At 38.0% G+C, this 21,089-nt stretch overlaps 1 protein-coding gene across 7 annotated transcripts in view; it reads right to left on the bottom strand.

The window, feature by feature from the left end:
- cert1 (ceramide transporter 1) overlaps positions 1-21,089 on the bottom strand; it is a 28,640-nt gene that overhangs the window by 6,432 nt on the left and 1,119 nt on the right. For 3 of the 7 annotated variants that reach the window (XM_014029021.1, XM_014029019.1, XM_014029020.1), the window contains 9 exons: positions 19,184-19,300; positions 9,336-9,443; positions 8,883-9,021; positions 8,330-8,413; positions 4,256-4,413; positions 2,807-2,899; positions 1,555-1,641; positions 1,162-1,254; positions 751-828 (listed from right to left, as the gene is read on the bottom strand). In XM_014029021.1, coding sequence (XP_013884475.1) covers positions 751-828; positions 1,162-1,254; positions 1,555-1,641; positions 2,807-2,899; positions 4,256-4,413; positions 8,330-8,413; positions 8,883-9,021; positions 9,336-9,443; positions 19,184-19,300 — 957 coding nt within the window. Of the gene's footprint in view, positions 1-750; positions 829-1,161; positions 1,255-1,554; positions 1,642-2,806; positions 2,900-4,255; positions 4,414-8,329; positions 8,414-8,882; positions 9,022-9,335; positions 9,444-13,694; positions 13,789-19,183; positions 19,301-21,089 lie in introns of those variants that run through there. The other 4 variants (XM_014029022.1, XM_014029024.1, XM_014029026.1 and 1 more) reach the window with 4 other exon arrangements.

The following is a 21,089-nucleotide window of genomic DNA, read 5'->3' as shown; positions in this document are numbered from 1 at the left end:
GGGTAAATGATGATGTGAATAGGTCCTTGGTGTGAGGCTGCTAGCAAGCTGTATCCACCCTGAAGGTTAATCTTGGACAATATCTGACGATTGTCTCTTTTAAATGAAACCAGAGAGCGTTGACAGAGAGGAGAAGGTAGAAATGATTCAGTCTACAACTGAAAATATGGATGGAGGACAACAGAGCTGCTTCATGGAAGAAGAACCTCAGCTTAGCCTGTTAGCCTTTGTGCTAGCACAGACGTTATATTGCCCTATATGTATTAGCTCGGCGCTAGTGCAACAAACAAACAAGCTAAACTGAGGTCCTCCATCTATATTTTCAGTTACAGGCTGAGTCATTTCTACCTTCTCCTCTCTGTCAACGCTCTCTGGTTTCATTTAAAAGAGACAATCGTCAGATATTGTCCAAGATTAACCTTCAGGGTGGATATAGCTCCCTAGCAGCCTTCTAGTAGGACCTATCCATGTCATCATTTACCCAGAATGCTTTGCATGTAAATAAAATGGCCCCATCCGTGTAATATATTTTTAAACTTTTAGTTTAAAAATTATAAAAACTAAACATCCTACAGTATTTTTACAGTCTTTATTTTACAGTTAAAATCTATGTTTATTAAATAAAGTCTAATGTTACAACTAATCATGGATCCCTTTAATAAAAAAAACATGCTTTCTGCACTGTCTGCAGTACAGCTCAGAGGGAGGGGGCGCTTGCATCACATCCCTCTGAAGGTGCTCTCAGTTTACCTGAGCGCTGAATCTGTGAACATCATCGGAGGCGCTGAATAGCTCAGCCGAGGACAGGGAGGAGGAATGGCTACGGGACTGCACGACAGAGAAATGTTCGAAAGAAGCGAATGAAGAACAAAAACGGAAAGAAGCCCCAAAAAAATCACAACMGGGCGAGGCAGCACTTCGTGTGGAAGAGGTTATGAAATCTTTCAAAAACTGCAGAAATCACAGACTTGATTTAATGTGTGTAAAACAATGAAGTGAGGTCACGTTCAAGAAGATGGTGTTACAGATTACACTAGTGAGTCGGTTCGCTGAACACGGGACGGTAATGTAAACAAACAAAAAATAAAGACAACTAGGAGGATTGTTTGAGGATGGAAGTAAAGTTCATCATAATAGGAAAATAGGAAAGTTGCAGCTTACCTTGCTAACAAATCGGTGCGTACCGATGGTGGAAAAGACGTCACTAGAAGGAACCTGAGCGAGGTGATGTGTCCTGACCTTCTCAGACTGGCACTGCAGGAAGAAGATGCACATTTTAGTTTATATTTTTAAATAGGAAAACAGAAGAGGGAGATAAAGGACTACAAGAGGCCTAATGTGCTTTCTGGACAAATTTAACTGTTATATATTAGAGCTACAGCTCTAATATAAAACTGTAAATAAAACCACAGGTGGTAGACACACGGTAAACCCAAGACTCCTCCATTTACTGGTAAATGAGTACCCAAAAGGTCCACTTTCAGAGGCTAAAGGGCAGACAGATAGAACTGTTGAGTTTTGTTTTGTTAAACAGTTCTCATCTCTTTATCCTACCTGTTCCTCTATCTTATCTTGTCGGTCCAGCGCTGCCTCCACCGCATCAAAGAATTCATCCTCATTAATCAGACTGTTGGGCCCCTCCTGTAAAATCCAACGTCACGAGGGGTCAGAAGTGTACGCATCTTTTAAAGGGATCCATGATTAGTTGTAACATTAGACTTCATTTGATAAACGTATACTTTAAACTTTATTTTAAAGACTGTAAAAATAATGTAGGCTGTTTAGTTTTTATCATTTTTAAACTAAAAGTTTAAAAATATATTACACAGACGGGGCCACTTTATTTACACACAAAGCATTCTGGGTAAATGATGACGTGGATAGGTCAYCRGTGCGAGGCTGCTAGCGAGCTATATCCACCCTGAAGGTTAATCTTGGGCAATATCTGATGATCGATACTTTTAAATGAAACCAGAGAGCGTTGGAGAGGAGAAGGTAGAAATGACTCAGTCTGTAACTGAAAATATGGATGGAGGACAACAGAGCTGCTTCGTGGAAAGAAGAACCTCAGCTTAGCCTGTTAGCTTTAGCGTTAGCCCCGATGCTATCACCATATATGTATTAGCTCAGTGCTACACATTCTCCTCTCGTCACCGAGGTCCTCCATCCACATGACAGAGAGGGGAACRCAAAAATGACTCAGCCTGCAACTGAAAATATAGATGGATGACCTCAGTACAGCTTGTTTGTTGCGCTAGTGCCGAGCTAATACATATAAGGCAATATAGCGTCGGCGCTAGCACAAAGGCTAACAGGCTAAGCTGTTCTTCTTCCATGAAGCAGCTCTGTTGTCCTCCATCCATATTTTCAGTTACAGGCTGAGTCATTTCTACCTTCTCCTCTCTGTCAACGCTCTCTGGTTTCATTTAAAAGAGTCAATCATCAGATATTGTCCAAGATTAACCTTCAGCGTGGATATAGCTCGCTCACACCGAGGACCTATCCACGTCACCATTTACTCGGAACGCTTTGTGTTTAAAGAAAATGGCTCTGTCCGTGTTAAAATATATATTTAAAAATGTACAAAACTAAACAGCCTACAGTATTTTTACAGTCTTTATTTTACAGTTAAAATAAATGTTTATCAAATAAAGTCTAATGTTACAACTAATCGTGGATCCTTTTAAAGAAGGTCTAACGTGCAGAAAAGTGTGCAGAAAGATTTAACGCTGATAAATCTGTTGGTATTTATTTTCTTTTTAAATCATCAAGCCATTTCAAAACAACTGGTCTTATCTCATCGTGCCTCGTAATCCGGGCCGCCATAGTGTGACTTTTTCTTCAGTTCATTCATTGCAGACTTGTAAGCATCCTCTACCCTCCTCCTCTTCTCCAGTTCCTGCACACACAGACAGAGGAATCTCAGCGCAATCCTGAAGATTAAAATTATTTCTCATCAGCACTCAGAAGCAGATTTGGCTTCTCAGATGACAGATAAGACTTAAGTTGACAAAAACAAAAAAAAAAAGGGGGGGGGGTCTGCTAGGCTGAAATTCAGGTAAACAACATCATTTAGTTGTGTTTACATTCAAACTGGTTTTCCCAACAAATTACTACTTTTAAGAAAATGAATAGTTTTTAAGGCACTGGGCCTCCTTTAATAACTAAAAAGGACAGTGTTTTGATTTCTTCTGAACGATGATGCCAAATCTGTTAAATAGTTCAATCACATGTCCAGCAAAAAAAAAAAAAAAACGTACATTGTAATAGGAAATAATTCAATGAACCCAGGCAAAACTAGACGGTGAACAAGGACAAAAGGAGACATTTGACACCTGTAAGAAAACAAACGAGGTGATCCAGGTTTCAGCTGTGTGCACGAACAGAACCGACAGACAGAGACCTACTGTTACGTGAAGTGAAGAGTGTGTCTGTAAAGGTATCCATCTCTGCTTCTGATGTTTGAGCAGCTCCGTGCTCCGCTGAATCGAAGGCTTCCACCAGGACAACCGCGACGTCCGAGCAGACATTTTCTAAAGATTCCTATCTGTACACACCTGCGGTGTGGTTTGATAATAAATGAGATTTGTTCCTAYTCTTTTCCCTCTCTCTTCTCTAGATTGACATTTCCAGGTACAATCAAGTATTTCGAGCTAGTTTCACTGAACTGGAGTCTCAGTGAAAATACTTCCCGGCTTTTGTGTGTTTTAGGGTTGGGTGACACGCCTTTTTCACACACAGCTGAAGGAGAAAAAAAAACTGGTTTGACAACATCAGCTAAGCAAGAACCGCCCTGGAAAGCTCACAATGAAGGAATCTGATTGGATCAGGTCACACGCAGATTAAAGAACAGAACAATTCATAAGCAACACTCATCCAATTACTTTGAATGCTTTCTAAATATTAGGTAATAAGAAGTTTTAAAGCTTTTTCAGCCCATTCTCTTTTTGCAATGGATGACTTAAATTTACAGCAGAACATTTTTAACTAATTCTCTTGTCAAAGTTATTTGTTAATTAAGGAACAATACAAAGTAATTTTAAAATGCATCCGAATATGTATTTTATATTCTAAGTATATGACAAAACTTATCAAAAGAAAATTTTATTCAAACTTAGACAATTCACAAAAGGTTAAAAACCTGAAACAAAGTTTATTTTCAAATACAATCCCATCCTCTGACAGCACATAAACTCAGTCACGCTTCCACACGCAGAGGTGTTCAACATATTCTTCATAAACTTTTATTTCATACCTTGTCAAGTCTCTTCTGCCAGCTGTCCTCTCGTTTGACCATCAGCTCGATGCAGTGAGACAAAGTGGACAGGATGCCCGCGGTGGTGGCCTTGAAGGTGATGGCCTCACCCTTAAAGTCGATCCCGTTAATAACTTTGGGACTGGCAGGAGAAGACACTGGGACAGACACGGGTGATAATTATAACTAAACCGAACAGCTGCATTTTTATTTAAAATTAAATAAACCAATAAAAAAAAAACAATATTTTCTTTTGAAAACTAAAAACATTCTCAGTAACTGAAGAATGCTTAAATTCTTAGAAATAATTTTAAATGTAAACACAGTTCTGTGAGAAAGTATTTGCCCCTTGTAGACTTTGGTTTAGCTTATTTTTGTCACAAACTCAATACTTTAGAGCAAACAAACAATATCAGACAAAGATAATGCGAGTAAAAAGAAAATGTCATTTTCAAATGATGAGTTAAGAAACAAAAGCTATCAAAACCAACCTGGTCCTGTGATTAAATTAAAATTAAGCTCAGGAACATTTGGGTTTCACAGCAGGAGCAGAAAAAACCCTCCACAGCCTCATGACAGACATCACAACTTACTGCAAACAGTTAATATGCCAGTAAGGGGGCATTTACTTTTTCCTGGTTAGTTTGGATAACTTTTTCCCATAATATATGAAATGGTTTAAAAAAAATAATAATTCTGTATTTACTCTTATTATCTTTGTCTGATAACATTTGTTTGAATTGCATTTTTATTTATTTAGAAGGGACAATGCACATTAAATCAACATTTCTGTAAATGTGCCAGAGTTAGCCACAGGCTAATTTTCATCTGTTGTCCCTGGACTTGCTATAAACAAAATAGTTATACAAAAGATAAAATAACAATAAAATACAATCAATACAAATCGCACAAAAGAAAGACACATTTTTATACAAAACATGAGCATCATTAAAACTAATATAAACCTTCATCAAGATGGCTAAAACACAAGTGGTCACATGGTGGGACTAGGCAAAGCAGTTAAAYAAAATGTTGACAGATCTGTTRTGTTATAAAGCAAGCCTTCAACTGTTTTTTAAATAGATTATATGTGGTAAAAGCTTTGATTGACTGAGGGACAGAGTTCCAGTCCTGAGCAGCTGTAACTGAAAAAGTACTTTGACTAAAAGTGATTTTCCGGAGAGGAACAATACAGTCTGCACGGATCGCCCCTCTTGTTAATCGATATGAGTTATTCCTTATATTTATAAACTGAGAAAGGGGTAGAGATGACAGAGCTTTAACAATTTTGCATAACAAACAGAGATTTGAGTATTTAATAAAATTTTCTCAAGTTAAAAAAACGTGTTTTTCTAAAATATTGCAGTGGTGATATCTTAATGGTTTTTTGTCTAATATTTTAATTGTCTCAAAAAGAAAAAATAATCAGGTCTTCTGGATGGGTTCTTCTTTAGTGAAACGTTTCGTCTCTCGTCCAAGAGACTTCTTCAGTCTGAYGAGTTTCAGGTGAACTCAGCCTTTAGGTTTGTTTATACTTCATGCAAGACGTGTGGCTGCGGCCCAGCGATGACGTAACTGCGTGTGTGTCACCGACAGCATTCAGTGTTTATACTGGGAAAAGACGTAGGGGATACATTATAGTAATCCCTCCCTCGGCCCTCCCACCGCATACATCACGTGCATAGCTTAGCATGTAAATAACTGCTAGTTCAAAAAAAAACCTGCTAGTTGTGAGTTTAGCTTGTTGGTTCAACAGATGCGGGAGATGGATGATGAAAAACACTTTTCCTATTTTCAAATGTCCGCTGCTCGTTTTGACGAACTTGCCCACCAGATCTCCCCTCACCTTCAGCACGCAGCGGCGCAGTAGAGGAGTCACAGATGGTTGTACCTCTGAACCGCCTCGGTGAGTTTCTCTTTGAAACTATCCATGTTTAGAAACAAAAACCAGCCTCTGGAAGCAATTAGCAGGTAGCGGTGTCACACAGCACAAAAACGCCCACAAACTTTGAACCAATCACAGGATCCGCACCGCATCCTCTGCGTCTCGGAGTGCTGACTGGGGGTAATGTATAAGACAGCTGTCACCGGGGGATCGCAGCAGGAGTGCAGACGGAAAGTGCGCAACTTTTTTTCACTCAGCTGGGTGTAAAAGACGTGCGACAAGAAGTATAAACCATCTTTTAAAAGCACTGCCTCCACGTGGTGGATAAAGAGGTCAGTCACATGCAAAAGAGGGCCATCGCTTAACAATAGGCTTGATTAGCTCTATTGTTCATAGAGGGTCATGTGCCCCATCACCTGACTTATTGGTTTGGATGCTGTGGTTCTTAGGTGTCGAGTCATGTGTATGTAGTGAACGCAGGCGGGGCTCAATGTCCCCTTGTTTTTGTTTTTTCCCTCTTTGTGTTGGTATCGTTGGCCCCCTGATTCACACCTTTTGCTCACAGGGGGCTGAGTCATACTGGCAATAACAGCATTGTAGGAGGAGGACAACTGGACACGAAGGCCTCCACCTCTGTTTAATGGTGGATGGTTTTTCTTCACAAAGATGGCTTCCTTTACTCCTCTCTCAAACCAACGTTCCTCTCTATCAAGAATGAGAACATCTTCATCCCTGAAAGAGTGACCGCTGGCCTGTAGATGAGTGTAAACTGCAGAGTCCTGACCCGACGAAGTGGCTCGTCTATACTGGCTCATTCTTTTGAACAGTGGCTGTTTTGTTTCCCCTGTTTTTAAGGCCGAGTTCACCTGAAACTCATCAGACTGAAGAAGTCTCTTGGAGGAGAGATGAAACGTTTCACTAAAGAAGAACCCGTCCAGAGGACCTAATTATTTTTTCTTTTTGATTTTTTTCTACCTGGATTACTGAGATGCATCAGGACATTTTAATTGTCTGTTTGTATAAAGACCATATGGGTTTTAATGACGTTTTATTTGCTGGAGACCATGTTGTGAAACAGTATGTTATGCGTGACAAAAACACATGCATGCATGTTTGATGATGTGAAACTCATAAGAAACCTGTTAAGTGGCCAAAAACTGTTCTTCACCGAACTCTAAATGCTCCCACATACTCGTGCGTACGGTGTGCGGTCCATGAGCTGCGTGGACTCCGCTCATATTGTCCATGGATGTTTGAGACTTCATACTCGATAGGGATGCACGATATATCGGCACTAATATCGATGTCTGCCGATATTGGTCATTTTTTAGAATATCGTATCGGTCCGATATGTAAAACTGGGCAGATATTGCAGTCCGATGTTGATTTCCCACTTTTTAGCTTTGTGTTTGTTTTGGGAGGGGAGATGTTTGGTTGAGTAGCATCTGTTTGACCATAATAGTGATATTGATTCTGCATAGTCAGGAAAAACTGAAGCAGGGATCCATGTAAGAGGTCTGGTTGTTTTACGGTATCAAAAAAGTGTGTTTGTGCGTATATGCATAATATGATTTGTGAGTTTGTGTAATATCGGTAAATATTGGTTATAGGCCATAACAGCAATAATTATATCGGATATCGATATCGGTTGAAATTTTCATATCGGTGCATCCCTAATTTTCAAGTGTACTGACCGCCTGACAAATTCTTTAATTTCTCACAATTTCAGTCATGATGTCAAGGATCAGGAGGAAGAGATAGTTTGCATTTTAGCTTTAAAACAACAAAAGAAAAAAAGAAGAGAACTACCTTACCTAGGATCTGAGCTATTTCCTCCCATGAATTTGTTGCTCGCTGAAAGTCCTTATATTCCTTCAATGATGCATCATAAAAGTTTTCTAATCTCCTCCATGAGACACTCTTTGGATTTTGAATGCATTTCATCCACAAATGATACCAATTCTAAACTTTATCAGCTTGGTGTCGCATCCAAAACAGTTCGACGTGAACTCATCGGGCAGTTTATTGTGTGACACCGCGGTCCAGTCCGGCAGATGGCCGCTTCGAGTCCGCATTGAGTCTGCCTCAAGTACGCCTGAGTATGTGGGGGTCTTAAGTGCATTTATATTTTCAGAGAGGATCTTAAATGAAAACATAAATAGACAGAAAGTAGACACAGATGGACTCACATTTCTCTTTGCTTCCATTGTTGTTGTGATTGTGTTCACCATCTGATCTTGTTGTGCTGGGAAATTCATCTTCATCTTCCTCTACTATTGACAAGAGAACCAAAGTCATCTTAGCAATTTTTTTTTCCATTCCACTGTCACATGTAGTTTTAAGATATATTATTAGAGTTCAGCTGGTTTAGAAAGGGGTCTGTATTTTCCAGGCAGTAGATTTCAGATTAAACTATGTAAGATCAATAAAGAAATGTGGAGGAATGTGAAGCGGGTTTTGCTTGAGAGATTAAACAACCCACAAAACGTCCTGTAAGCAGATATTGATTTCACTTCTCCTCGAGCCTCATCGGGCCTCTCCTTCAGCTCTAACACTGCATGAAAAAAATAAAGAATCCAACATCTATAAATTCTTCCATTTGCTGCCAAACTAAAGTCTGACCCCTTTACACAGCTATACTTAGTACAGAAATAAAAAGGCTGAATTTACAACTAATTTACAAGTTTTAACAACATATCTAATGTTATAAATGCACAGAAGTATACTGAAACCATAAATTACTTCTATCTCTCTGAAATTCATCTTTGGAAACAGCATCGGCGCAGGAGTCGAAGTACTTCTGAAGGGTGTCCACTTGTCGGCACAGTATGTCCCTGAAGGTTTCCATTTCTGCCAACTTCTCACGCAACCTGTGACCCTTCTGGGCAGAGAGGAAGTCATGACCAAAAGGCATTCAAAGAACAGAAAAACATTTACAAAAGACATCAGAGGGTTATATTTGTTGTTTTAATTGAAATCAATGATCTGATGGTTGTTACACAAAGTAAGTTTTTAATACTAAATCCTAGTAGTCAACAGTTGTGTTGTACTTGCTTTGCAAGGCTTTACGAACACAGGTAAAAAAGATGCAAAATAGTCTGGTTTGTTTGTTAAATATATATCGTCATATTCTCAGACTATAATAACTTCACATCAGGAAAACGTTTTCAACTCAGGTATCTGGTGTATCTTTACCTTGAAGGAGGATGTGGATGTGGAAGACAAGGCACTAGCAGCTGAGGTGAGAGACAACATGGACCCATGACGTCTCAGACTTGTTTCTGAACCATATCCAGACTCGGCCTGCGATCCGAGCAAAGAGGTGGGAGGAGAGCATGAGAGGCCACGAAAAGAAGAAGCAGAGAGAAAAGTCTGATGGTCACTGAAATATATATTAAAATAAACAAAGGTTCTTGCATCACTGAGTAATGATTATCTTGGAAGAGATCAGGACCTGTACACCTACTCAGAAAAAAAAAAATCAAAATCTGACAACCATCCATGTCAACCAACCATCGTAAAAATGGCTTAAAGCCATTTTTACTGCAACCTTATGAAATCAAACAAACAGAGCACCTTGCATGTGTTCCGTGTCCCATTTTGTTTTCAATTTGATAGAAAATGAGAAACAACAGTCTCTCATTTTGGCTTAATCTTTGTAGTTTTCTACTTTTTAAACTGGTAAAAAATAGGGGTGTCCCGATCCGATATCAATATCGGATATYGGTCCGATATCAGCCAAAAAACGAGTATCGGATTTTATCGGACTGCATAAAAAATGTCCGATATCAGCGCTCCGATATTAGCAGTCCGTTCCAGCATTTCACTGACTCCGCTCCAGTGTTTCTATCCAGCAGCGCTTGGATCCTGCTTGTAGCGCTCACGTGGTCATAACAACAGCAGTGCTAACAAGTTAGCAAGAATGTCGGCAGCAGAACTTTTTATTTTCATCAAAAACAGAGTTGCAGCTAAGTGTAAAGTTGTCATGCACAAGTTTTCCGAGGGGAAACACAGAACCGTGAACGTTTTAAACCGGAGCGACAACTACTCTCCACCCTGGCAGCAGCTTTGCGGTTCAGCCTCGGTCCAGTGACCGCACACAGCCGCGCTGTTTCGGAACCTCCTCTCTGGTCGGGTCGGTGATTCTAAGCGGGCAGAAGCGAGGACAGCACGCTTGTTTTGACATCCGTGGATTAGCTCTTGATGGACAGAAGAAAGGAGAGCACAGCTTTTGTTTTGGAATATGAGCGACATGACGAGAGCAGTGATAAAATCTGCTCCCTGCAGGAGAGAGAGGCTGATCTCCACATGATGCTCAGACTATAGAAAGTGGAAATTTAGCACTAAGAAAGGTAGCTATCAATTTAAATAACTAATTCTTACTATTTATTTTTTGCTCTTGTTATTAGATTGATGTTTAATCTGTTTACACACTTGTTTGAGTGAAGATTAAGTGCAATGATCACATTGTTTTGGTTACAATCAGTAAAATTGGAGCTGTGGACTCTTAACTTTGAACAGACAATAATGTGGGGTTTTGTTTTGTCCCCACCTTCAGTTTTTTCCACCATAAAGCAGCACAAGGCTGACAGATGGTAAAAAAAATAACTGGAGTGATTTTGAATTATTTTACACTGTAAAAGTACATTTTGTTTTTATTATGTTATTTTTTCAGGGTATTGTAATTTATTTTATTTATTAAATTGTATAATGTTCTTCAGTGTAAAATGTATGTGATCCATTGGTTTAAAATAAATGGGTCAGTTTTTCTCATACCTACTCTTTTTCACTGTTTGATCTGATCAAGATTTTTCTAAGATTTTACATTACAAAATAGGTAAAAGTGTGTGACTTGCACTGTTATAGTAACGGGTCAATATCGGTATCGGACATTTCTCAAAGTTGTAATATCGGTATCGTATCGGAAGTGAAAAAGTGGTATCGGGACATCCCTAGTAAAAAATAAAAAACATAAAACAAACACCCTTAAAGTGCAACAAAAAAGTGTAATTTTGATTTATTAAAATAGCAAAACATAATGACAGTACAATTAAATGTTTGAATATCAGCCTCATGGCTAATAAGATATGACCTTTACAACATATCTTGCACCTAATATCAAATTAAAAGCACTCTATTTTACATAATTTTCTAAATTAATCCAAATTGCGTAGTAGTGCTTTGTTAAAAGACAATATACAAAAGCAGCAAAATGCTAGTTCATCCTACGTAAAGCAATAATTACCAATGGTTTTCTTTAATAAAATACTATTTTACTGAACAACCTTAAAAATAACAACACATTATTTCTGAGCTCCATAACCCTACCTGTCTGTTCTTTACCAAAATAATTATCTGAACTGATAGTTTTTTTTTTGTTTTGTCACTGTTGCTAAAAATGTTATGGAACAAAGTTGTGTCAAGTTTCTGGAGCCTAAAAGTGTGGAGTCAAGCAATGGGTTGTAAAACAAATCTTGGATCAGGCATTTGGGAGTGGCAGTGGGGTCATTCGTTCCATTAAACAGCCAACTTCTGACAGAGCCTACTAGTGCAAGCTCAGCGAAGTAACAATTTTATTACACAGTGTTAAGGGCATGCACACCCTGTCAGACACACCAACGCAAAAATTCTCCGTTATCCCACATGCAGCTGGTAACAGTTAAGAATTGTCAAGATTCGACATTATGGTTTCAAAATGCACGACTCCCATCAGCAATGATCAAAATCATTTACATTTGAACAACGTGGCGATAGGCTGTCTAACCCAACATATTCAGTGGAACTTATTTAAGGCTTTCTGAATACATGTCTTTGTGATTACAACACAAGACCAAGTTATTTCTGTTGACAAAGTGTAACGCAATGGAATTTCCTAGAGACCGAGTAAACCAAAGAGGGAGTCAGGTGACAATCTTGAGAGAAATCACAAAACATTCCTCAGCCACAGGCTCTCCCTTCACAGCAAAGCGACTAACTGGGAGGACTGACATAAAACACATTTATGGAGAGGGGAGGAAAGTGTTCAAAAGAAGACAAACAGAAAACACAAGATGTCTGTGTTATTGTGACTGCATGAACATTGGGAGATAAATTTAAGTTTAAAGTGATTAATGTCCTCCCAACTCGGCACTTTAAACACACGATTTCGTTGATAATTTCTGACAAAAACAGTGAAAAACAGAAGGTTTTTGCTGCAGATAACTAGAAACACAAATGGAAAAGCAACTATCAGAGCTGTGCCACTTAAATGTTACCTTTGAATTTAAAACATGGGTCAATGATTGTTGGTTTCAGAACAAATGTATCTCTTCAGTTTTATCGTTTTTATTTTTTATTWATTATTATTATTATTTTTTAACCTTTTTTGAACTGTTCAGCACTTTGTTGAAAGTGCTTTATAAACAAAGTTATTAATATAAAAATTAAATTCAGTTACCAAACATTTTTTGTTGTTTTTAAACTGCAGCTGTTTACACTGCTGTCGTCTTTATAGCTTTCCTTTACAGCTCCTGCTTCAGAAACTTATCTGAACTAATTTGGGCATGTAAGCCTTAAGGTGCTTAAGCTGCTGTGATCTGCCCAGATGGCTCAACAAATATTAACAAGTAAACATTAAAATGTGGTCCATTATGTTGTACAGGCGACAAGAGACATGTAGCAACTTTGTGAAGTATTTATTTGACCCTGTCTCTATTTTGGCTGCTTTCATCATGTACTTACAGCTCTCTGAATTAAATATCCTTATCTACAGTGAGCTATCTACATCAACATGCCAAGTCTTTTTAAAAAAAAAAAAAAACTTATTCAAATGTTTAGCATGTAGCTATGGATGGATGTCATTATCATATTAACCTAATTTTATACAATTATGTTAAAAAAGCTGAAAACCAAACCAATCATTCACTGCTCTCCTTGTTCATTACTTCCTTTCTCTAAAGACTACTACTTCAGAACAAACAAATATCTGTTTAAACACAAATATCTTTATTGTCATATTTTTACTTTGAAAATATTTGTAATAAAAACACGACTTTCAAGCAAAAAAAAAAAAAAAAAACAATTATAAATTTCTTTTGACCCTAAAATTCTAGGTTATATTTTTGAAATCACACAGCTCTGAAGCAATGAGGACAAATGAGAGACGATGGCAAACAGCACTATCTTTGTGCACCTGCTCATCCACATAAATCCATGCATACTGAACACCCACACACATACATGCACAAAAAGTTATCTTGTGGTGTTACCATTTAAAGGACATGCTGTGACAGCAGCAACCTGTGTGAGAACTCACATGTGCAGACTGCTGCTTGTGAAATCACCTCCTAGCATACAAACGTGCAGAAAAAAATCAAACAACTTTAAGCACATGCAGGAATTTAGTAGGGATGCATTTTCATTGGTGCCAGTTATGTCAAAACCTGCATGCAAATAAAACGGGATTAAATTTATGGGCAAGGTAAAAACATATTTACACAACCCATTCACATTAAACTTTTATCATAAAAACCTGTGACAGTGAACAGGCAGCATGCCAACACACTATAAGCCCACCATTCTGCCAATCCCACAGCCAAAGCAGAGCAGGACACTGCTGCAGTTCTGACGGTTTGCTGGCCCCAACATGGCCAGGCACTCCCCCACCACTCTGATCTGACAATGCAGAAGCTTTAATCCAGTTTTCCCGTTTCCCTGGGCACACCTCACTATGGAACAAGAAGGAAGAGGAGGTGAAGAAAAGGAACAAGACAAGCTTATCAAGTGAATGAAAACCGAGACACACGATGCAAAGACAGAGGGGGGGGGGGGAGTAATCTTTTGCTTCAAAGCACTTAAACGAGGAGCAGAAACTAGATGCTCTTTGAAGCAGAAGAAACAGAGTCAGGAAAAAGAGTCCTGTAATTCTTCAGCTGAGCGATGCAGTGTCTGCTTACAATCATATTGTCCGCTTTCACATAAAAACTTACATGCACTCCACTCGTCCTATACCCATACATCAAGAGAGCACATACCCTGATATGTGAAACCATTTCATTGCGTCTGTGTTTCTGTCCAGCATCCATCACCGAGCAAGCATCCGTGACTGTGTGCGGTTGCATTGAGGGGAGCGAGAGTGGAGCAAAAGAGATGTGTGCATGCATGGACGGATGCATTAGAGAGAAGATGAGCGCTGTCTGGAGCCGTTCGTGTAATAAACCAATGAAAGACTGGTAAGGTGGGCGAGTGAAGCAGCCTACTGTATATTATGACACAGCAAAAGAGAGAGACTGGAGTTTAAGAGTGGGAGGCAGGGAGCAATATTTGTCTGGATTCTATACTTTACAAATCTTTCTGTGTGACTTTTTGCTTCCCCATCTAACTTTAACTTGCTGGCATCTCCCTGATCGGGGCTAACACTGTTCAATCTTTTCAGTGGAAAGTGATAAAACTCCATAATTTTTCAAGTACTTTTACCCATCTTCTCAAATACCAATACTCTAATATTTCTAAGCAAGTGTTTCATCAGTTTGTTGAAGATTTTTTGTTCATTTGTTGCTTTGAAAAAAAAAAATCATGCAATATTGATAAAGAGCAGTCCTTAACATCAACACATTTAGCAGCACTTTTCTCACCACCAACACAAACACGCCCACATATAAAAACACAAATGAACTTGCACACAAATGTTTTTTCCCAAAGCAACCTAATGTTGTAATACTTGTATGGAAATGGAAAATGTCTACAATTGCAAAACTGCACCTAATGGGTTTTTAAAGCTGTACTAATGACTTGTTCAACCCCCACATGGATCTAGCAATTCACATGAGTGAAAAGGAAGAATGAAAACGAAAGCCAACAAAAGTGACCAATATCGATGACAACTACCATTATATTGATTTGATTTATTGATTTAACAGGAAAAGATTACTAAAAATCAAGCCTGACTCAGCATAATTGCTGTTTTACAGTAGGTTTCTGTTCTGCAGCACATAAAACACTCAGAAATACAACATCACAATCACATCATTATACACCATAGACACAAAGACAAACAAGCATATCAAATTTCAGGAAGGCAGCATTTGCAAAATACGACGTCTAAATATGAGCACAACAAAAAGTGTCCAGCAGATGGCAGACAAGATTCTTCTTAAAAGGGCTGTAGTTTTGAAATGGACTTTATGTTTTGAGGAATGTCATTCCATGCTTTAGTATAAACATAGAAGAAAGACCTCTGGCCGTAACAGTTTTTAAAAGTTGGTAATATCAGTTGTCCTTTTGTAAACAGATCTAGTTGAATGACCACTTCCAGAATTTGATTTGGGCAGCAATGCACAGAGAGTTCCATAATTGGCACCTTGGAAGATCTGAAAATATAAATTAATACCACTATACAAAACATAATTCTGAAAAGTCAAGGCATCAAACGATGAAAGAACTATACAATGATGAGTCTGATGAGTCCAACCAGGAAGTTTTTTATGAATTTTGTAAGKCCTGTTGTAGAGCCTAACTATGGGTTCTAAGATTTCATTTGTTGTAAGAGACCAAGCAGGTAAACAGTACGACATGGTTGAGAGTATAATGGCATGAAGATAGATATTTGAAACAGAAGATGTCAGATTGGATCTAATATTTGAATAAAAATATAATTTCTGTTTCAAATTTGTGGTTAAGACTTGTACATGATCATGATAAGTCAAATGAGAATCCAAAGTAATCCCAAGATATTTGTAAGTAGTGACAATATCAAGGGGTTCAATATTCAATATCATGACTTGATGATTAAAGGGTGTTTTGTGTGTAATTTACTGCAACATGATATTTTTAACATTAGGAATTTCAAAAATAAAACAAAGAAATTCATGTAAGTAGTAAAAAAGGTGTGCTTCAATAAAGTAACAGACAAGGTAGACAACTCGCACGATGTAAATCCTTCTTTGACCATTTGGGAGCAGCACAAACACACTACCTACATGAACTCCACATTAACATTTGAGGTTGAGTCACGATTCAGGCACAACCCTGAAACATGTTCACACAATTGCTAATGGACCAGAGACATGCAGGTGCACACAAAATACTAACAACATTTAGCAGCACTAAAGGAACAGAAAAAAAAAGCAATCTACAGCTTCATTTCAGTAGAGAATCTGAACAATTAACAGGAGAGCAATTATTTTTCAATTTGGAGAATTAATCACTAGTCTCTTAACAATACTGCTCGTTAAGTTGCAAACAAAACACTGGGGAACAAAAACTATTAAACAGGTACAAACAAAAAACTATTAGGCAGCTTGTCAGTGAGTTTGTGCATAATATATCTGTGTACGACAGGTGGATTCCAGTTCAGTGATATATAGTACTATTAATCCTAGAAGAGCCCTATTAGTATGGTWTATTAAAGAAACTAAATAAGATTTTAAAACTGTATAGAAAAGAGAGAAAAAATAAACTAATGCAGGCATGATATTTAGCATTTCTCAAGTCAACCTGGCTGCAGACGTGACGTCTGATTCTTTACCACCAACACTGGATCTCCATATTCTATTTTATTTTCTATTTTCTTTGGTTAAACAAATAAATATTTGTTGGGAAGTTTAAAATATTACCTACAGAGGAGGAGTGAAACTGTAAATATCTCAAAATATAGTGCATATCAAAAAAATTGGATATATTTATGAAAATATCTTCAAAAAATGCTGTACCTTTTTATTACACTTGCAGTGGTTCTGAAATCTTATTTGATATTTTTCATATTTAAATTTTATTTTTTCCATATATAAAATTGGGTTGTGATGGACAATTGTAGGGGAAATACAATAGAAACTCTACACATAATTGTTACAAATGGCCCGTTTATAATCACAAGTGGTAAACCATATGGCAAATAATTAATGTGATCTTCACGTGTGATACTGTGAGAAAACATGGTGCATAACATGTAATTATAGCCAAACGAACCCTTGGCAAAAGGGGTGCACCAATAAATTGGCACAGATTTCCCTAATTTTGGGAAATTGGCCGATCCTTACATGGGACTCTGATCTTATCCACAGATCTTGTATACCTTCACAAAGGTCTGAAAGTCAGCCCCCATCCCCTTTTGGTTTGCAGTGAGCCTCAAGTCCACTCCAAACAAATTCATATTGTTTCAAGTGTATATTTATCAATGTTTTTCAATACAATAAAATTGCAACATATTGTGACCTTATAACACTCAACAGTGTCAGTTCTAAAAGAGAATCAAACAGGGTTCATGCAGGTTTCAGTAAATGAAATTTAAGATCTTTTAAAAGACCTTTTAATACCATTAGGAATGACATTTAAGACCAAAACCGACACATTAACAAAAACATTCAAATGGTCCCAGAAATTTTAACATAGAAACCTTTTATTGCTATCAATTTAGCTATTAAAGAATATATAATTTTAATACAAGAACATTAAATTATTTTAATGAAACTGTCATTTCTATGAGACCTTCATATCGACTGCTGTGAACTGCTTCCAACTAAATGCAAGTCACATTGAAAACACACTTTCCCAAGTTTAAATGACAAGCAGTGGACATGACTGAACTTCTTTGTTTTTTGGGTGGATGAACAAGCCGTCGTATTCGGGGGGTTAGAGTGGCAAAGAGGTTGTAAACATGGAAGTAAATTGTGCCATTTTTTTGCCTGCAGTTATCACGGATTTGTAGTTTCACCATGAACCAAGACCGGTAGCAAACTTAGCACGTCATGAAGACAGATCGCGTCGACCTCTGATTATGACGTTTTACTCTGTTTATTTATGCAGCCAACACTTCTCAGGAATGATCAAAAGTAAAAAAATTAAGACTTGACAAAATTAAATTTAGTCTTTTTGTTATTAGTCTTTAAAACTGGGTGTTTTAAAGACTTAAGCCTAAAATTTKGACTTTCAAATGTTAGACTTTTTTAGACCCTGCATGAACCATGATCATATCAACCAAAAGTGGAATCGGCAGGTCAGGCTTTTTAGTGATTCAATGGAAAACTGCAATGGGCGCACCCCTACTTGACACAGAGGCTTGTCAAAGCCAGACTTCTGAAAACACCTCTTTCTCACAGAAAAAAGATAAAACTAAAAACTCTGAAAACATAATCAATCTGCTTTACACACTCATCGCAGAAGCTGTACGGCATTAAGAGAAGTCCTTTCGCAGGGAGCAGTGGCTTTTTTTTTAGTGAAGGGGGATACCACCTTACACCTCGCTCAGATTCTTCCCATTCCCAGAGTACCAAACTCTGTATGTGTGTTGAAATGATTGAGCTGCCACGCCCTATTTCCAGAACAAAAAGTACAAAAGCCCATATCTGTTGTGTGTGTGTGTGTGTGGGGGGGGGGGGGGGGGGGGGGGGGTAATGACCACTAGTTCAACTTGAACACTAAAAGTATGTGAAAAATGCAGCCAAACTGATGAAAGTGATTCTAAGGTTGATGGTTCTTGCAATGTGGAAAACAAACTCAGACGTTAATAATGGAAATTACTGTAAAACAGAATTAATCAGTTAATAAGTGACTCTTTCATAATCTGTGTTATATTTTACATTTGATATTCACAATAAAAACTATTTCGGCTGCTACAGGATCCTGTAGAATCATGTTTTGTAGCTGGTTGTGATGGGAGAATGGGGCAGAACGTAAACAGAGCCGAGGCAAAAAATGTTTGATGCGGGTGTCCAGAAATTATAATATGTAACATTATACAATAATGTAAAATGTTTTAATAATACCCAAACAATATCCATGAACAACTTTTTAGTAAGTTTTGTCACACAAGATTGACTAACGCCAAGAAAATGTGTGATGATCTAACTGTTTTATGAAAACAAAGAGGAGTGAGCTAATGTTAGCTTAAGTGATAAAATGAGTCAAGATGTCTAAGCGTCCCTCAAACAAGCTGGATTCAAGCAATGAGTGACTGTAATCTCTAACTTCCAGTAGTAATTCAATACAACAAAATCTTAATAAAACATTCACAGATAAGTAAAAAAAACCATAAATCTATGAAACTACAACAAAAAAAAAATACTCACCTTATGCAGTTCTATTGATTCGATCCACTGAAGTCTGTGCTCAGGATCCTCTGCTCTGAGGTACCAAACACTGTCGTTAACGCTGACGTCAAAACGACACTCATCAAACTCATGAGGCTGCACAAAAAGAGAAGACAGTGCTGGTTATTTATCCAGCAGAAAAGCAAGCAAAAGCAAAACAAACACCTACGACCTATCCAAACATTATAACCCCAAAGCTCAACGTAAACTTTTCAATGAAACAACAAAATTATTGCGGTGCAGGAGCAAAACACTGTTCCAAGAGCTCTTTGTCTTTAACACTCATTGAAAAGGAATGACACATTCTAGAAACACGTGGACTCAGTCACAGAAAACCATATGTCACACAATAAACAGAAACTTTAATTGAAAACTGATGTTTTGTGTCTGCTGTCCCACCCCTAAATGACTATGAGTAGTGTGAAAACACAAAACACGGAGCCTGTTGCAGGGTTTTCATGACCTTCCCTTCCACTCTTGGGAGGAATCCTTCAACTRTTACACTCCCCCACTCTACAATGAACCCCACCCAGCTCCACTCGCCGACCACCTCAGGCATTTGAACACGTGCAAACAAAGAATTCACTCGTTTCCTCTCAGACTGGAATTTGCTCACTGCACTCAGCTGACAAGTCGTGTAAAGACTCACAAAACGAAACAACACAGCTATCCGGAGTTGCCCAGGTTTTTTAGGCAGAGTTCCTCTTCAGGCATACATCTGCTTCGTCAGCTGACCTAACCATACGCTGTCCAAGTTTAATTGTATTTGCTGAATTACGCTCATGTGCCTGGATAACTCTGTGCAACATGTTCCACTTGCGCACCGCTAGTGCATTTCACAAGCTGAATTTGGTAAACAGTTTTCCTTGATTCTAAAAGCTTTTCTTTTAGAGGCTGGTGTGTCAATGAAAAAAGAACTTTAACAAAAGAAATGGTTAAGATCCGAGTGAATTCAGCAATGATAGTTACTGGTTGGAGAACTGTATTATCTGTCTTACTGTGCTGTATCAGACACGGCTCATAAACCTGTGCTTTGCAATCAAGTTTATGGCTCGTTCATGCAGACTGGAACATTTTCCTGCCCACTGCTGCACTGGCTTCTTTTTTATGTGCAAGACTGAAATCTYCAATACAAGCACAGAAGAGGTTTGTAAATTTGTGTCAGAAAAATTGCAATCTTTTTTTTTCTGTTCTGCACTCCTAAATCTTCTGAAATTAAATTGTCTTTCATATTAAGATACAGCAAAACAGTAAGAAGCAGCTGTACAGTTTATGCCACTCTGATTACAACAAATAACATGTAACAAAACTGGGCATGCCTACTTAGGTCGCTAAAATGCAGTAAGAAAACTGATGTTGCTGGGAGCTTTACTGCTGTCAGCGCTTGCCAGTATTTGACAACTTGACTGCACTGTATGCTTTAATTCAACAGTTTTTTTGTTTTATCAAGTTGGAGAGTAACAAGATAGTGTTTCAAAAACATGCACAAGTCACAGTGAAACCATTTGTTTGTCCCATGGACTTGGTGGCTCAAAGAGGAGTCAATGTTTAACCACAGTGAAAAATTTCAACACATAACGCACAGAATCATTTCCGTCGCTGCAGCAGCATATGATTCAGTTTAGAATGCATAGATTTCAGGTTTCAAATTATGCGTCACAGAACGGCCTGAGGATATTCTCAAACAATCACAAAAAAATAAAATAAAAAATAAATAAACTAAAATATCTAACTGATAACTTCCAGGTAGAAATTAGTTGCTAACTTTAAAGTGTAATTTGACACGCATTTTATTTTTGATCATGATTGTTTCATTTGTGTGTGTGTGTGTGTGTGTGTGTGTGTGTGTGTGTGTGTGTGTGTGTGTGTGTGTGTGTGTGTGTGT

Source organism: Austrofundulus limnaeus, unplaced genomic scaffold (genome assembly GCF_001266775.1).
Source record: "Austrofundulus limnaeus strain Quisiro unplaced genomic scaffold, Austrofundulus_limnaeus-1.0 Scaffold843, whole genome shotgun sequence".
Lineage (NCBI taxonomy): Eukaryota > Metazoa > Chordata > Actinopteri > Cyprinodontiformes > Rivulidae > Austrofundulus > Austrofundulus limnaeus.
Note: the sequence above shows the minus strand (reverse complement) of the source record. Positions and strands in the feature narration are given on the sequence as shown.